The 16,816-nt window shown below is 37.1% G+C and overlaps 2 protein-coding genes across 4 annotated transcripts in view; one reads left to right on the top strand and one right to left on the bottom strand.

Annotated features, from left to right (window-relative positions):
- GPR137C (G protein-coupled receptor 137C) overlaps nucleotides 1–9,806 on the bottom strand; it is a 51,596-nt gene extending 41,790 nt beyond the window's left edge. Inside the window, exon 1 of the mRNA XM_020974857.2 lies at nucleotides 9,087–9,806. Within this exon, the coding sequence (XP_020830516.1) occupies nucleotides 9,087–9,521 (435 nt within the window). The 5' untranslated portion in view covers nucleotides 9,522–9,806. The remainder of the gene's footprint in view (nucleotides 1–9,086) is intronic.
- A 138-nt stretch (nucleotides 9,807–9,944) lies between these two features.
- TXNDC16 (thioredoxin domain containing 16) overlaps nucleotides 9,945–16,816 on the top strand; it is a 174,413-nt gene continuing 167,541 nt past the window's right edge. For all 3 annotated transcript variants that reach the window (XM_020974852.2, XM_020974853.2, XM_020974854.2), the window contains exon 1: nucleotides 9,945–10,345. The gene's annotated coding sequence lies outside the window, so the exon portion shown is untranslated. The remainder of the gene's footprint in view (nucleotides 10,346–16,816) is intronic.

Raw genomic sequence — 16,816 nt, forward strand, 5'->3', positions numbered from 1 at the left:
AAAAGGAATCTACCTACTCCTTTTTCCTCAACGCCAATTACAGATCTTCCTTCTGCTACCATTTTAGAAGTAACATTAGAACCTCCCCTAATTTGAAGTTAACTCTACCTATCTAGAGCCTTGTCTAAATCTACTGGCCTCCATGTCACTCCTCATTTTTCTAGGAGTTCAGTAGCTGGCTGTTAAAATAAATTATCCCTTAGATAAAATGTCTTTGATGTGGTGGTTAAGTTTCTCTAGGACTTAGCTTCAACTTACCTCTTTAGATTTCTCCTTTTTTTTTTCAGAGTCCATCAGTCCTTTTTTCTTTAATTAAACATTTTCACATTAGTTATGTTGTAAAGAAAAATTAGAACCAATAGGAGAAACCACGAGAAAGAAGAAATAAAACAAAAACAAAAAAGAGAGAGAGAGAGAGAGCAAATAGTATGCTTTGATCTGCATACAGACTCCATAGTTCTTTTTCTGGATGTGGATTTTCCATCATGAGTCTTTTGGAGTTGTCTTAGATCCTTGCACTGCTGGGAAGAGCTAAGTCTATCAAAGTTAGTCATCAATGTTGCTGTTACTATGTACAATGTTCTCCTGGTTCTGTTCATTTCAGCATCAGTATATATAGATATAAGTCTTTCCAGGTTTTTCTGAAGTCTGCCTGCTCATCATTTCTTATAGCACTAGCTTTCTCTTTTTAAAAAAATTCTCATTCCCTTTCATGTCAAACTGGAACACACCAGTTGTTCCTAAACTCTACCCTCAATCTCCTACCTCCATGTATTTGAATAAGCTATTCCTCATGCAGGCCACGTAGTCCCCTCCTCATCATAACTTTTCAGAGTCCTTAAGTTCCTTTGAGACTCAGAGGCCATCTCTTCCATGATGACAATAGCTAATATTTATATTGTGCTTACTATGTGCCAGGTATTGTGCAAAGTGCTTTACAATTATTAACTCATTTGATTCGTATAACAACTTTGTGAGGGAGGTACTATTATTACCGTCATTTTACATATGAGGAAACTGAGTCAAATAGAGGTTAAATGACTTGTGTAGTGTCACACAGCTAGTAAGTGCATGAGGTCAAATTTGAACCCAGGTCTTCCTGACTCCAGAACTAATACTCTATCCACTTCACCACCTAGATAACTCATGAAACCTTCCTTGATCTATGCTTACCCTTAGCCCTACTTAAGAAGTGATTATTTTCTTCTTCAAATTACTACCCTTCTCCATCCCAACCCCTCTCCCATTTGAGTTGTGGACACGTATCCCACTAGAAAGTAAGCTCCTTCCAGACAGGGATTTTGTGTGTGTGTGTGTGTGTGTGTGTATGTGACAACAGTACCAAACAAACAGTAGAAATAATGTATGTCAAACTGAAGTGGATGAATCAAAAGTGGTAATGCTAGGCAAGGCATATTTCTCTCTTTTCATTTATGAATTCTTGTTAAAATAAAAAAACCCCTAAAACTCTAGAATTTGTTATTTATTATCTTTTCCTAACTCTATCCCTACCTCTTTTTTTTTTTTTGTCTGGTCTGCTTGATGGCTTATTGTAACTTCAAATCACAAAAGCTCTTCCATTTGATTCCCTTGTAACTTACAGTTTCAAGTTAAAACTAAAACCAAATAGGCACTCTATCCACTGTACCACCTAGCTATCCCAACATAACGTTTACTTCTATGTTTATCTCTTCCTAAACAACTGAGCTATGGCTTTGTAACCAAGAATAAAATAGGAGTAAAAAATTTATTTCAGTAAAATAAACACATTTAATATAAGCTAAAAATTGCATAATTTTTTTTAACACCCATAGTTCCCCTCCAAATCCAAAGGAAAAAGAGAGGTACATTTTCTGAACTCTTGTCTAGGGACAGGCTTCTCAGTTTTTATTATTGTTCTTCCAATTTACATTGCTGTATTGTTATTATTATATACTTGTTTCTTTGTTTTTTGGTGAGGCAATTGGGGTTAAGTGACTTGCCCAGGGTCACATAGCTAGTATCATGTGTCTGAGGTCAAATTTGAACTCGGGTCCTCCTGACTCCAGGGCTGGTACTCTACCCACTGTGCTACCTACCTGCCCCATTATTATCATATATGAAACCTCACATTTGAAATAATAGGGTTTCAAGCAATGAAATATCATTACATCAGATACATACATCATATATCATACATCAAAATACATCAAATAAGTTAACTTAAGTAACTTGCTTTGCAAACCTTAAAGCACTACATAAATGTTAATGGTGATGTGAATCATGAAACACTCATCTACAAAGAACTAAAATTATTTTTGAGCCAAGGATAATTTTAAGACATAAAGTTTGTATAAATACTGTATAATATTATTACCTTTGTCTATCTGCATGCCAGAAGTGACATAAGAAAATGTTGTAACCCATTAAAAAAAAAAAGAGATGGATAGTTATATAGAAAGAGAAGAAAAAAAATGATAGTGTAAGTCCTATATTGACCTCTAGTATGTTGTTAAATGGATCTGATATGGAGAATTTATGATAATACATGGACAAAGATGAAAAGACATGAATGAAATTGCACTGATGGAAAGAGTACTCACACTGATATCTACTGATGCACATCATTATCCATATTTATGAAATAAAGGTTTACAAAGAACTTCCCCCTTTTGGGGGTATCCTGGGGATAATGCTTGTATCATCTACCTTACATATCACAAAGGAAAAAGATAAGAAAGGTAAAATGACTTATCCAAAGCCATATAGCTAATTAAATGTCAGTTAGAATTTGAACACCCTTCCACCCCCCCAAAAAAAAGTTCCAGTGGATATTAGATAGCTTTGCTAACTTTTTTTTGGAGTGTGCCAGGGAATTTCAAAATCATTGAGTGATACTGAGTCTTCTTTTAAAAACTTTATTATAAGATTTTCTTGTTTTTAAATCAGACAATTATTTTTTAAAAATCAGATAATTCTTAAAAAGACATGTTTTCCCTGAGTCTTTTTGATACAAATGCAGATATAGTAGCTTTGAAAGTTTAGCTTAGATTCTTGCTACACAGGTTCTATTCAGGTATTTCCTCTGAGATTCATTGTGGATAATTCAGACAGAGAAAGCAAAATTGCAGAAAAGGCTCTTGTCTTTTTAAAATTTCATTCAGGCACAATCTACTGTTGTATGGATTTTGAAGAGAACATAACTGACTCCATTTTGTTCTGTATTTGCCAGGTTTTTTTTGGTTTTGTTTTGGTTTTGTTTTTAGTATGTGTCAAGCATGTATTTCAAGGACAACCTCAAAAACGTCTGCTTTCTAAAATACCTCCCCTTCTTACCCACACATTATTTTACAAAAGAGAACTCTAGAGGCCTTTGAATAGTTCCAGGAACTGACCCCTTCTCTTTATAAATATAAAGCAGGTAGTAGGGGCTTAACAAAAGGTGATTAGCTAACTAATTAATAAAGAAGATACTACAGTTATCCTTTCCACATCATGGAGGTACAGCATGTCTATGATCTGGAAAATCTATGTAAAATTTTTTGGATCTCCCTTGTACCAGAGTCTGAATTTTTTTCTTTTTCTTTTATGGGGTGTTTACAATTCCTTATTGTAAAATTTGGGTTGATATTATATGATACTATACATATATTTTATGCATTTCTGAGTTTCTAAACTTTTTTCTGCATCATCAGCTGGACTTCATGTGTTGTTTGTGGCTTCCTCAAAGCTTCCAAAAAATTCCCATTTAATTTCTTAAGCTGACTCGCAATATATTGAAACTGTGACTGTCGGAGAAACTCGAGATGTGGAAGGAATAACTGTATTTCCTTTGTCTAATGTAAATGGACACATTCTTTCCTTTGCAACAATTTGAACACCCTCTTTCTAGTTTTAATCAGTAACTTTTCCTGTCTAGGAGCCTGGTGCCTAACATATGTTTAAGTAGACCCTACATAGCAGTATCTTATCCAAAACTGCTTCGTAAGGAACATATCTTCCTTTTTGCTACTTTCCCTGGGTTATATAGCTTAGGAGAAGATAGATACACACACACACACACACACACACACACTTATATGTATATGTACATATGAATATACACATATACACAAACATATGTATTCACATATCTATAAATATATATAAACATAAACACCCATAACCACAAACCAAACATAAACACCCATACTATCGCTATCTATCTACATCCTTGTTATCTGTTAAATTGTGAGACTCTCACACCCATCACCTACTGAAAGCATGTACTACACTTGGGTAGCTAAATAAACCCTAAATGCAGTTTACCTCTATGTCTCTATCCTATGCTGGTTTATTGGGGCAGTAGCTAGAAGGACCTTGAAAATTCTCACATTACTTCAGAACAAAATCTTTAAACAGCAAACTTAAGGCAACAAACATAACTAGTATCATACTATATTCTGTTATACATTTTTTAAACTTATGGCATTAGCATTAATTCTGGATTCCCTGTACTTGAATATAAAGACCTATTACTTGAGAATTGGGATTCCTCTATTTCTCCTTTCCCTCCCCAGGACTCCCAACAAAAATGGCAAGATAGAACGGTTATTGGGACCTTCCTGAAGCTAAGTAGGGAAGAGTAGGCAATAATCTGCAGCTGGATCTGGGAAGTATATTTGCCATTCTAGTAATGATTTCTTTATCAGCTCTCCTCATACTAGTGCTATATGTTTTTTGTAAAGGACTTTTAAAAGTTGAAAATAATTGATGAAAATTTCTGAGTGGAGTCTAATCATATGCAGAGATAGTATCTGTCATCTATACAGGCAAGCTAAGAGCTTGCTTCTAGGAGAGGTATGATGACCCAAATATGAGTGGGGCCTTCTTCCCATCTAGGACAAATGACTCTGAGAAACAGGCCTTCATCCTTGGTCTCTGCATTTGTTTTTTTCCATTCTAAGTGTAGGAAGAGGAATCTCATACCTTGTGAGCTTCAAAACGTCAGGTGATCAAGCCCTAGGAATCTAGCAATCAGACTCCAGGTTCGGTTTTGCAGCCAGTCCTGCATCTATGCCTTGATGAACAAGGAGTGACCTTCAGGACTTGGACCAGCAGAAGTTGAGCACAGCAGTCATGACACATCTAGACATAAACTTAGTGGGACTAATGTTATATAGGAGGTTTTGAGTCTATTCCCTCCTAAAACTAAACTGATATAGGGAGAATATGCAGCTGACATGCTAGCGGGAAATATTTTGTATGTTTATTTTTGTGATATCTTCACTATAAATTTCCTTTGGCAAAAGCTATTTGATGTTAAGTGGTTAAATGGAAACAAGGCTAGCCACTGACCATGTTGGGGGTGGGAGAAAGGAAGAGCTGGTTTGGGGCTTGAGCCACTGGAAGTAGAGATGAGAGATACCCTTAAATCTTTTAGTATATTCTAGAGCCCAGAGGGGCAGATGTAGCCATTCTGGCTCTGGAAGAGGAAGCCAGAGAATACTCACTACACTATAAATTTGATAAGAACATGGATTAAATGCAAAAATACCAATTAAGTTTTCTAACTAATTATATATTATTTTAAAAAGAAACTAAGGAAAAGAAAGATTTTATATCAACTCAGGAATATATGTATAATAAAATATTCATGTTATCACTTTTTATGGTAGCAAAAACCTGAAAACAAAGTAGGTGCCCACTGAGTGGGTAATAATTGAAGAAATCAAGGTATATGAAGGACATATAATATAACTGTACAAAATAAAGGATAACAGGAATTCAGAAAAGCATTGGAAGATTTGTATGAACTGATATAGAATAAAGTAAGCAGAATATACATAATAACTAAAATAATTTAAATTATTAGAATGCTAAAAGAAAACCCAACTTTAAAGACTGTAATGACCAATCAGTTTTGGAGAACACACATTGAACTGTTGGAGAGAGGGGAATTATAGGTATAGAATCTTGTATACAGAGTCAGGGGTAGTCATTATATTGCTTGGTTTTGCTTACTTAAAAAAATTTATAACGAGAGCAGAGTCAGAAATACAATAATAGAAGGTATTATTAAAATTAACTTATAAATACAAGGGATATTTGGTCCAGTGAAAATCTGGCATGACACCCACATTTGTTATCTCAATGATTTTCTTCATGAGCCCTATAATTTCATTAGTATAGAGAACTCCTGGGTAAGGAAACTCTCTCTTCTAATGCAGGTCTGTACCACATCAGTTGCCTGGTGGCAGTGAGAGGTTAAGTGACTTGCCTAGGATCACACCAACAGTATGCAGAAGCAAGACTTAAACTTAGGTCTTCCTGCCTTTGAGGCTGGCCATGATGCCTCTTTATAAATGATGAGGAATAAAATTAGTGAGAAAGACAATCAAAATTGTTAAATCTGAATAACATCTGACTTTTTTTTAAGTTTAATACTAAATTTGGAGCAAGAAGACATTAGTTCTTCTTTGAAGTGGTTAGGTGGCACAGTAGAAAAATGCTGGATTTGGAATCAGAAAGACCCAAGTTTGACTCTTGCCTTGGACATTTAATTAGTCATATGACCTGGGCAAGTCATTTAACCTCTCTCAAACTCAGCTTCCTTACCTGTAAATTGCAGATAATAGTGGTACTTACCTCACATGACAGTTAGGAGACTCAAATAAGTAAACATGAAAAAATACTTTGCAAATCTTAAAGCACTCTATAAATACTAAGCTATCATTATTCATTTTTTTTTTGCTTTTTTACTTGCCTGTGTAATTTTACTTGTTATGCCTCACTTTCTTTACCTGTAAAATGACCTAGATGAACTCCAAGTCACCTATCAATTCTAAATCTATAATCATGACTTATTTTTAACTAACTAGGTAGGTGATTTCTAATTAGAATGTTACTTTTTAAGTAGATGTTTCCAAATAGCTTGAAGAAAAAAATTGTTTTCTACAATATTGTAGAGCTCTTCAAAATCTTCCAACTATTAACTTGATTATCACTAAAAATGATAGTTTAACCTTCCCCCCCCAATGCTTAGGGGTTTTTCTTAGTAGTTCAGATATTCATTGGATTACTATGTCAGACAATTAATTCCAATATTTCAAGGTATCATGCTATGGAAGTATAATTTGAAAATCTTGAACTTAGATTACAGATGCCATTATTTTTTCTTCTGCAAAATGTAATTCATAAATTTAGTGTTTAAGCCAAACAAATTCCAATATAATTATCACAGTGATCACAGACCTAAAATGCTTACATTGGTATGAATGCGATTTGAAACTTGTAAATGTCAATGTCTCATTTAAGGAAAATCTATAGATAAATTAGAATAGGAAGGATAGAGAATGTGTATTATAGGAACACTAATATGAAAGGTCTCATACAGATTTTAAACAAAATTGAAGACCAATATACACAGAGTATTTATTTAGGGGTTCATCATCCAATTCATTATTACCCTTGGCTTTTGTTTCTTTTGTTTGGTGCCTCAGTTTTAAGCATTTCATGACTTAGGACTTTTCTTAGTTTTTCCTCCTTGTCCTTTTGTGAAACTCAGGATGAGTTTGTTTCATATGGTTAATGACTCTTTAAATGGTTGGAAGGGTTTGAGGCTGAAATTACCCATAACTTTTCAGATTGCACTTTCTCTCAAAGATAACTGAAAGTTGGTTATATATCAAAAGAAGTGTTCAATATACCAATTCAATAAACTACTCTTTTACATATAGCTGCCAAATTAATATTTCTAAGGCACAGTTCTGACCATGTCAAGCCTCTACTCAAGAGATTTCTATAGCTCCCTATTTCCTTTAGGTTAAAAGGCAAACTACTTTGGCATTTAAAGTCCTATACTCTGACTTCAGCTGTCTCGCCAGTCTTCGACATCCATCACTGCCCCTCACACAATCTGTTCCAGCCAAAGTATCCTCACACAATGTATTTATTTGGTATACCTCATTTATTTACTTATCTGAGAACATACTGTATCCCTTTAGTAGGAAAAAGTTCCTTGAGGATAAGGACTAGCTCACCTTTTATTCACATTTTCAACATTAGCATAAAACCTGGAATATAGTTGATGGTTAATAAATGCTTGTTGATTAATAACACAATACTAGGTAACACAAATATATTGGGGTAGATTATATTTCTTTTTAAAGATAAAAGTCTCCTAGGTTCCCCAAATCCCTTTTTGCATCATTTGGGAACTTTAGAAGCACTGAAAGCACATGTCATATAAGCATATATGACAACTTCAGGTACCCATGCCTGTTTGAAATGGGTCAAATACCTAAGTGCTGCAGAACAACGGAACCCAACCAGCAGTAATACACCAGAAGGTGTCTGATTGGAATTCAGCAATAAAGAAATTTAATGCAAAAACGGTTGAATGGTTTTTGTAATAAGCACAAATTAAACTAATATTTTACTCTTATTAGAAACGACAGGACTGACTTTAAAGAGGTTTGACAAAGCACCAAGTGGTTAGGGCACTTGGCACATAGAATGCTCATTCATTCATAATACTTTCTATATACCTTTATAGAAGTACCAAGACAGGTCTATCTCCTGACACCTCATTGTTACTGACTATGCTACCAAAGACATGAGCCACATCAATGTGAGATTTCTTGAGCCATAGTGAAAAAGATGTAGGAGGGTACATAAGCTGCTAATAAAAGAAATGCAGCAACAATAGAGAAACAGCTTCTGCCTGGTGACGTAATGGCTGGCAGTGGGCCAGATTTAGCAGTTCAGGTACAGCAGGACTACTGGAAATACTACCTTTTTCCCCCTATCACTTTGTTAATGCTGCAGCTCTCTTAGGGAAGTCAGTTTGCTAAACAAAAAGCTTGTTTTGCAAATTTAAGTTACAAAGCATTTGGACACGAAACTCAAGCGTCAGCTGCTTAAGTTTAGAATGGAAGGATGTTCGTGGCAAAAGGTCAGTTTCTCACCAATAACCCGGGTTAGTGTCCAGTTCAGTCCTTAACAAAAACACCTCACTCTCATACATTCTGGGAGGCTATCTCTGGTACCCTCCCCTCTCCCCTTCCCCCCACCCCCGGACTCGCAGCCCCAAGTCCCAGTTCCCTTTCCTCTCCGATCCTGCTTACCTCTGCCAGGTAGACATTGAAGAGACAGAGTGTGGAGAACTGGAGGCAGGAAGGAAAGCAGTAGAGTAGCCAGCGGGAGAAGAAATGGAGGTTGTTAGAAGGAGGCCAGAGAAGTGACAGGGAGCCGCCAAGGGAGAAGGCGGCAGAGAAAAGAGTGGTCCTGAGTGCTGCCCAGGAAAGGCAAAGGAAGAGGCAGAGGCTCTGGTAACTCAGCCTCCGCACTTCATAAAGGAGCAGCCGCCACAGCTGCAGGTAGGCAAATGAGAAGAGGGCAGCGTATAACGAGGTATGCAGGATGCTTAGCATGAGCTGCACGGAGCCAGGCACCACAGTGGCAGCTGCTGCTCTTTCTTCTTTCTCGACTCTGCTGCTGGCCATTGTCGTCCCCCCGCCAGCCTCAAAAGCGGCTGGGGAGCCTCTGACAGTCACCCTCATGGAAGGAGCTGAATGAAGGTGGGAGGCACAGCGGACAGGAAAAGACCGAACTTGGAGCCTCCACAGTTAAGGCGGGGAAGGGAGTTACAACCCTCTGGGAACAATAATGACAGGATCCCTAAACCTCTGCCTAATCTCCGAGGCTTCGCGCTTTCGGGGGTGGCGGTGCGGGGTACGATTTGGGCTCCTCCTCCTGCGGCTCCACAGTTGCAAAAAAAACAACTGGGGACTAAAACAATCAGCTGAGAAGCTGGCGCGTTTAAGGAGCTCGCTCCGCACCGCTGGCTCGTCGGCATTGGCTCAGCTGGGCACGCCTCCAGCGAGCAGAAGTCGGAAGGCCACAGACTGTGGGAGCCATCGCTGGAAAGCTACAGCTCGGGATTGGGCAGCGGCTTTCTCCCTCTTACGTTGCTGATTGGGCTAGCGTCAGCTCCTGCAGCTCATTTCGTTGGAGGACTCCTTCGCCTTTGTCATCAATGGGCTGCTCCGCGGCCGCCTTCTTCCTTGGCTTCAGGAAAGTCTGCTTAGATAGCTAGAGGAAGGGGCGAGGCCTTGGGGAATTGTTTTTACTTTTACTGATTGGGGTCGGGGAGTCCGTCTCAGGTAGCTGTAGCTTAGTCTCTTGACGTTGGTCTATTGAAGGATGTCGAGCTTTCCTGACGTAGACCTACATACTGGAGAATTTGTGCTTTAGCCCTGGTTCGCTTCCATTCGCTTTAGTCCATAGCCGCTTCCTTCTGCTTCTTCGGCATTTTTGTGCAGCCTCTTCCCCGCGGCTGTGGAGAGAAACTGGGCCACAGACAGTGCCCGGAGACACCAGACAGGTGAGTCATCGTGGTTTGTAGTTTTGTTTTGTTTTGTTTTGTTTTAACCCAGAGGCAGTGCTGACTCCTCTCCCCTAGTCTTTCATCCTTATCCTCGTTTGCTGAGCCAACTGCTGCAGACTGACTGTAGGGGAAGGAGGCGAAGGCCTAATCCCCCCTTTTTGGTGTGTGGTATGTACCATTTTGTCAGTCTGGTAAAATCTATCGATCCTTTTCCAGAATGTTTTTAAATGCACAAAATAGAACACATAGAATGTAAAAGGAAACCAGTAATATTGAAATAGTTATCAAAATGTTTATTTAAACAAGTTCACAGACTGCAGATTAAGAACCCCTGCTCTAGGCTGTGGTGTAGTATTGAGGTAGATAGACTCCCTTTTGTAGTTGGATATTTCACTCACTCTTCCTGAGGAGTTTTCCTGGGGGTGGGGTTGGTAGGGAAACGAGGGAAAGTTCCAGAATTAAGGTTTGGTTGGTAATGAACATATCCTTAATTTTCAAGGTGTCCACAGTGGAGGAAGGAGATGGGAAGGAAGTTAAGTGGACACAAGGACTAGGAAATTGGGAACCTCTCAGCCCCTTTAGTCCTAGCTCAGTGCTTAAGGACAGTTTAATCAGGGAAATGGGATTTGAAGGGAGGTTTGAAGAAGTGGGGGTACCTTGAAAGAGGATTTGGGAAGATGGCTGGAAAGAAGGTAGATAGGCAAAAGAGGCGAAGATATCTGTGGTTGCTTTATTGAAGACATTGATGGCACACCGGTAGTTTAGTTTTGGTATAAGACTTTATGAGAGTATGTAGGTACTCTGAAATGTTTTGAGCACTTAATATGTGTACCTGCTGTTTACACTGATAAGCTCCTGGAGAGCAGGAACTGTTAAATTTTTGTCTGTCTCTGTTTTTCCTAGTCCTTAGCATATGCTTGTTGATTGAGAAGGAGAATGGCCCATCTCTTTCCAAGACCTTTATTAAAGGAGGGGCATAGTGTGTGGCTGGATTGATTTTTAGAACTTCTTTCTTTGGAAGAAATAAAGTTCATGGGCATTGTTTTTGTTTTTGTTTTTGTTTTTGCTAGGCAATGGGTTTAAGTGACTTGCCCGGGGTCACACAGCCTAGTAAGTGTTGTGTGTCTGAGACCGGATTTGAACTTAGGCCCTCCTGAATCCAGTGCCTGTGCTCTATCCACTTCTCCTCTTTGCCACCTAGCTGCCCCCGAGGGCATTGTTAATGAGATACCAGGCATTTATTGACTTTTGCTCATAGACATTTTCACTCATTTGACGTTTTTATCAAAGAACTAAGAAACTCTCCTTAACTTTTTTTTTAAGACTAGAGAACTTTACACGATTTTTCCATGTATAAACTGTTATTTTAAAAAATTAGGGCATGATCCTTTGACCCAGCAATACCACCTCCAGGTCTATATCCCAAAGAGATTATAACAAAAGGAAAAATGTACATGTGCAAAAATATTTATAGCAGCTTTTTTTAGTGGAGGCCAAGAATTGAACATTGAGGAGATGCCCATCAGTTAGGGAATAGTTGAACAAGTAGTATATGAATGTAATGGAATGCTATTGTGGTATAAGAAATGATGAGCAGGCTGATTTCAGAAAAACCTGGAAAGACTTCCATGAACTGATGAATGAAGTGAACAGAACCAGGAGAACATTGTCATGGTAACAGCGACACTGTACCATGATCAACTATGATTGACTTAGCTCTTCTCTGATATATAATGATCCAAGACAACTCCAAAAGACTCATGATGGAAAATGCAATCCATGTGCAGGGAAAGAACTGATGGAGTCTGAATGCAGATCGAAACATACAATGTTCACTTTGTTGGGGGTTTTTGTGGTTATTTTCTTTTGTTCTATTTCTTCTATGACAACATGACTAATGTGAAAATATGTTTAATATGAATGTATATGTAGAGCCTATATCGTATTGCACGCTGTCTGGGGGAGGGAGGAGGAAACGAAGGGGTAGAAAATTTAAAACTCAAAAACTTATGGAAGTGAATGTTGGAAACTAAAAATAAACAAATAAATAAAAAGTAAAAAATTAGGATATGAAAGATGAGAGTTTCTACCAAATTTTGTTTTTCAAAATCTAATATGCAACAAAAACCACTCATTCTGCTAATTGACTCTTTTACCCATATTATTCATGCATCATGAAGCATGTAGCAAAAAAGGCAACAATCTGAAATTCAGTTTTTGGACTTTTTGGATACAATTTTTACCCTTCCCAAGAGCATTGTGTTTTCATTGTTAATGAAAATATATTTTTTGGTTGTTATCTATCTAATCTATCCTTGTGATTTTACTAGTATAGGGAGCTTCTCATGTAGAAATTCCATCTATTAATTCAGATGAGCAACTATTTGTAATATAGATAGTCATATAGTTGTTACCTGGGACACAGAGAGATTGTTACTTCTCTATGCTCACACTTTTTTCAGAGGTAGAAATGAAATTCAAGTCTTATAATGTCTACCCAGAACTGCCTTATCACTATATAAATATATTGTGTAAAATATTTTGCTAATTTATTGATGGTGTGCCATCTACAAATATATAGTTTTGTGTATGGATTGTGAACTAAATGTAGAATTAATATATTTTTAAAAAGTATTGCTATTTTATTCTATCCTTTTTCTGCAGACGTATAGATATATCAGAATATATTCTAAGCACTGTGATAGGTGCTGGAAATACAAGAATGAGATAGTTTCTATCCTTAAGGTTCTGCTAAGGGGATACAGCATGTTCAAAGATAAATAAATACAAGATATGTATAAAATAATTTGGGAGAGGGAAGACTAAACTGGGGAAATTAGGAAAGACCTCTTTATATGTTGTAGCACTTGAGCTGAATCTTGAAGGAACCTAGGGATTCCAAGAGGCCAGAGGTAAAGAAGAACATTCCAGCTATGGAAATCCTGTGCAAAGGCATGGAAGTGAGAGCTGAAATGTCCTGTATGAGGGAAAGCAATTTGGGAGGCTAGAGGAGTAAAACATAGCCATAGAAAGATGGACAGGAGCCAGATTGTAAAGGGTTTTAAATGCCAAATAGTGGAATCTGTTTTTTATCCTAGAGACAACAGAAGTCAATTTAAATATTTTGAGCAAGGGAGTAGTGTAGTTAGGTTTAAGGTTTAGGAATATAATTTTTGACAGCTTTCTAGAGTATGGATCTCAGTGGGAAAGGGCTGAATGCAGGGAGGCCAGTCAGGAGGCTATTGCAACAGTTCAGGCTGGAAGTATCAGGGACATTTTGTTTATATAATTGTGGGAAATTCTTGAGTTAGAAGGGATTTCAGAGGCTATCATGTCCAACCCCTTAACCTGAACAAGAATCCTCTCTATCACACAGCTTTGCTTTGCTGTGAGCTCCCATAGTTTTTCCCATCTGCTTCCCGAAAATGATCTTTTCCTTCTCAAATTTTCCTATAACAAAATGACAAGCTTGCTTCTTTTCACAGAATTAAAGAATGTCAGAACTGGACAGAAAGTCCAAATTAATCTTCTTTACCTTACTAACCAAAGGAAATTGGCTTTTATCTTTCTTTTCTTTTCTTTTTTGGGGGGACAATTGAGGTTAAGTGACTTGCCCAGGGTCAGACAGCTAGTAAGTATCAAGTGTTTGGTCTGAGGCTGGATTTGAACTCAGGTCCTCCTGACTTCATGGCTGGTGCTCTATCCACTGTGCCACCTAACTGCCCCCAGCTTTTATCTTTCTTGACAGAGATGTTAGGTGGTGTGTTGGTTCTTTGTTCTATTAAAAAAATTTTCTGCATAAAGGAAATATTTAAATGTTCAAAGTTACAGAATTCCTGTTGTTTTCAATGATTACTAATGTTTTGGGAGATTATGTTTTCAAGGCAAATTTGAAAATATTGCTTTGGCTATATGTGAATACTACTGAATTTATATGGTGAATGATTTCTTTAAAAAAATCAATAGTATTTTATTTTTTTCCAATTACATGCAAAGACAGACAATTTTCAGCTTCATTTTTGTTTGTTTGTTTGTTTTTGCTTTTTGGTGAGGCAATCAGGGTTAAGTGACTTGCCCAGGGTCACACAGCTAGTAAATTTCAAGTATCTGAGGTGAGATTTGAACTCAGGTCCTCCTGACTCTAAGGCCAGAGCTTTATCTACTGTGCCACCTACCTATTGTTTTGTTTCATTGTTTTTTTTAATTTGTTTGTTTGTTTTTTTTGGGTGAGGCAGTTAGGGTTAAGTGACTTGCCTAGGGTCACACAGCTAGTGTCAAGTGTCTGAGGCCAGATTTGAACTCAGGTCCTCTTGACTCCAGGACCAATGCTCTGTCCACTGCACCATCTAGCTGCTTCAGCATCATTTTTTTTAAAACAAGGCAATTGGGGTTAAGTGACTTGCCCAGAGTTACATAGCTAGTAAGTGTTATGTGTCTGACACTGGATTTGAATTCAGGTCCTTCTGACTCCAGGGCTGGTGCTCTATCTACTGCACCACCTACCTGCCCCTTCAGCTTCATTTTTAAAAGATTTTGAGTTCCAAACTTTTCTTCTTTCCTCTCCTCCTTCCCTCCCCAGGATGGCAAGCAATCTGATGTAGGTTGTACGTTGCAGTCATGTAAAACCCGTTTCCAACATTAGACATGTTGTCATAGAAGAAATAGAACAAAATGAAAAACCACAAAACCCCACAATAAAGTGAAAATAATATGCTTCGATCTGCATTCAGATTCCATTATTTCTTCCTGTGCACGTGGATAGCATTTTCCATGATGAGTCTTTTGGAGTTGTCTTGGATCATTGTATTGCAGAGAAGAGCTAAGTCAATCATAGTTGATCATGGTACAGTGTTGCTGTTACCATGACAATGTTTTCCTGGTTCTGTTCATTTCACTCATTCATCAGTTCCTGTAAGTCTTTCCAGGTTTTTCTGAAATCAGCCTGCTCATCATTTCTTATAGTACAATAGCATTCCATTACATTCATATACTACAACTTGTTCAACTATTCCCCAATTGATGGGCATCTCCTCAATGTCCGATTCTTTGCCAACACAAAAAGAGCTGCTATAAATGTTTTTGTACATATAAGTTCTTTTCCCTTTTTTATGATCTCTTTGGAATACAGACTTAGTAATGGTATTGTTGGATCAAAGGGAATGCACAATTTGATTGCCCTTTGGGCATAGTTGTGAATGATTTCTGTATTTGTGAAGCTTGTTTGTAGACTGTTTAATGATAACTGTATTATTTGCTGGAGCCAGATGAAGAATAGAACTTATAATAAATTGTTGGTCTTGAACATGTTAGCAAATACTACTTTTTTCCAGTCACTATTGCAACAAATAGAATCAATGCCAATTCAGTTAATTGTAACAAAGATCATGATAATTATATTTTCTGTAGAATGAAAAGCACTTCATAAAGTCAATATCCTTTTGAAGAAAGTAGTATTATAATTTTGCTGGAGAAACTGAGTTATATTATTTGCCCAAGGTAACTCGGATGTTAGTGGAGATAGACACAATCTCTTTCAGTTCTTTACTCAACATGCTTGGGCATCTGATATTGATTATGTTGTCCCTCCCTTACAATAACCATAGCTAGGGTTCGCTGAGTCAAAAGTTGTAGACGATTTCTTCCATAAGTACTGTATAATAAACAATAAAATTAACACCAGACTAAGCAATAGAAATAAATAGAAATAAGATATTATAAAAAGAAATACATAATTAATAACTCTGAGTTAATAAAATAAAGTAGTTTGATTTTTTTCGTTAATAGTTCTTGAAAAATGTTTTTCTTGATAGTCTTCTTTTAAACATCACCTAGATTTCCTAATGTATTTTAGCTTCCTTTTCTTCCCTTTCCCCAACAGAAAGTCATACATTATAACCAAGAAAACAAACAAACAAAAAAAAAGAAGCATGTGAAAAAGGCAGTTCGGAGAAACTAAATACCTATCAACTGAGCCCTCCCTTGCAATAAACATAGCCAGGGTTTCTGGTTAAGTTGGCTGAGTGAAAAGGTATAGACCATTTCTCTCATAAGTACAGTATAGTAAACAATAAAATTACCACCAGACTAGATCATAGAAGTAAAAGAGGATATGATAGAAGGAAATACATAATTAATAGTCATAACCATGAAAATGAATGGAATAAATTCACCCACAGAGTAAGTTTGGAATGGTTTAGAAAGCAGAATCTAGCAATATGGGGCTTGTAAACAACACACTTAAAACATAAACATTCATACTTTTTAAATTTTGCTTTTTAAAATTTTAAACTTAACAAATATAAAAAAAGAGCATTTCTATATACAAAACTGAACATTGAAAGTATACTGTAGATAAAACTGTGACTCTGTTACATACTGCTTGTTTAAAACAACAACAACCCATAAGCTATCCCATTTGTTTCTTTCTTAATGCCTCCCTTTATTTCTTTTTTTCTGAGTGACATTATT

The sequence above is a fragment of the Phascolarctos cinereus genome, unplaced genomic scaffold (assembly GCF_003287225.1).
Source record: "Phascolarctos cinereus isolate Bilbo 61053 unplaced genomic scaffold, phaCin_HiC Scaffold_3;HRSCAF=262, whole genome shotgun sequence".
NCBI classification, from domain to species: domain Eukaryota; kingdom Metazoa; phylum Chordata; class Mammalia; order Diprotodontia; family Phascolarctidae; genus Phascolarctos; species Phascolarctos cinereus.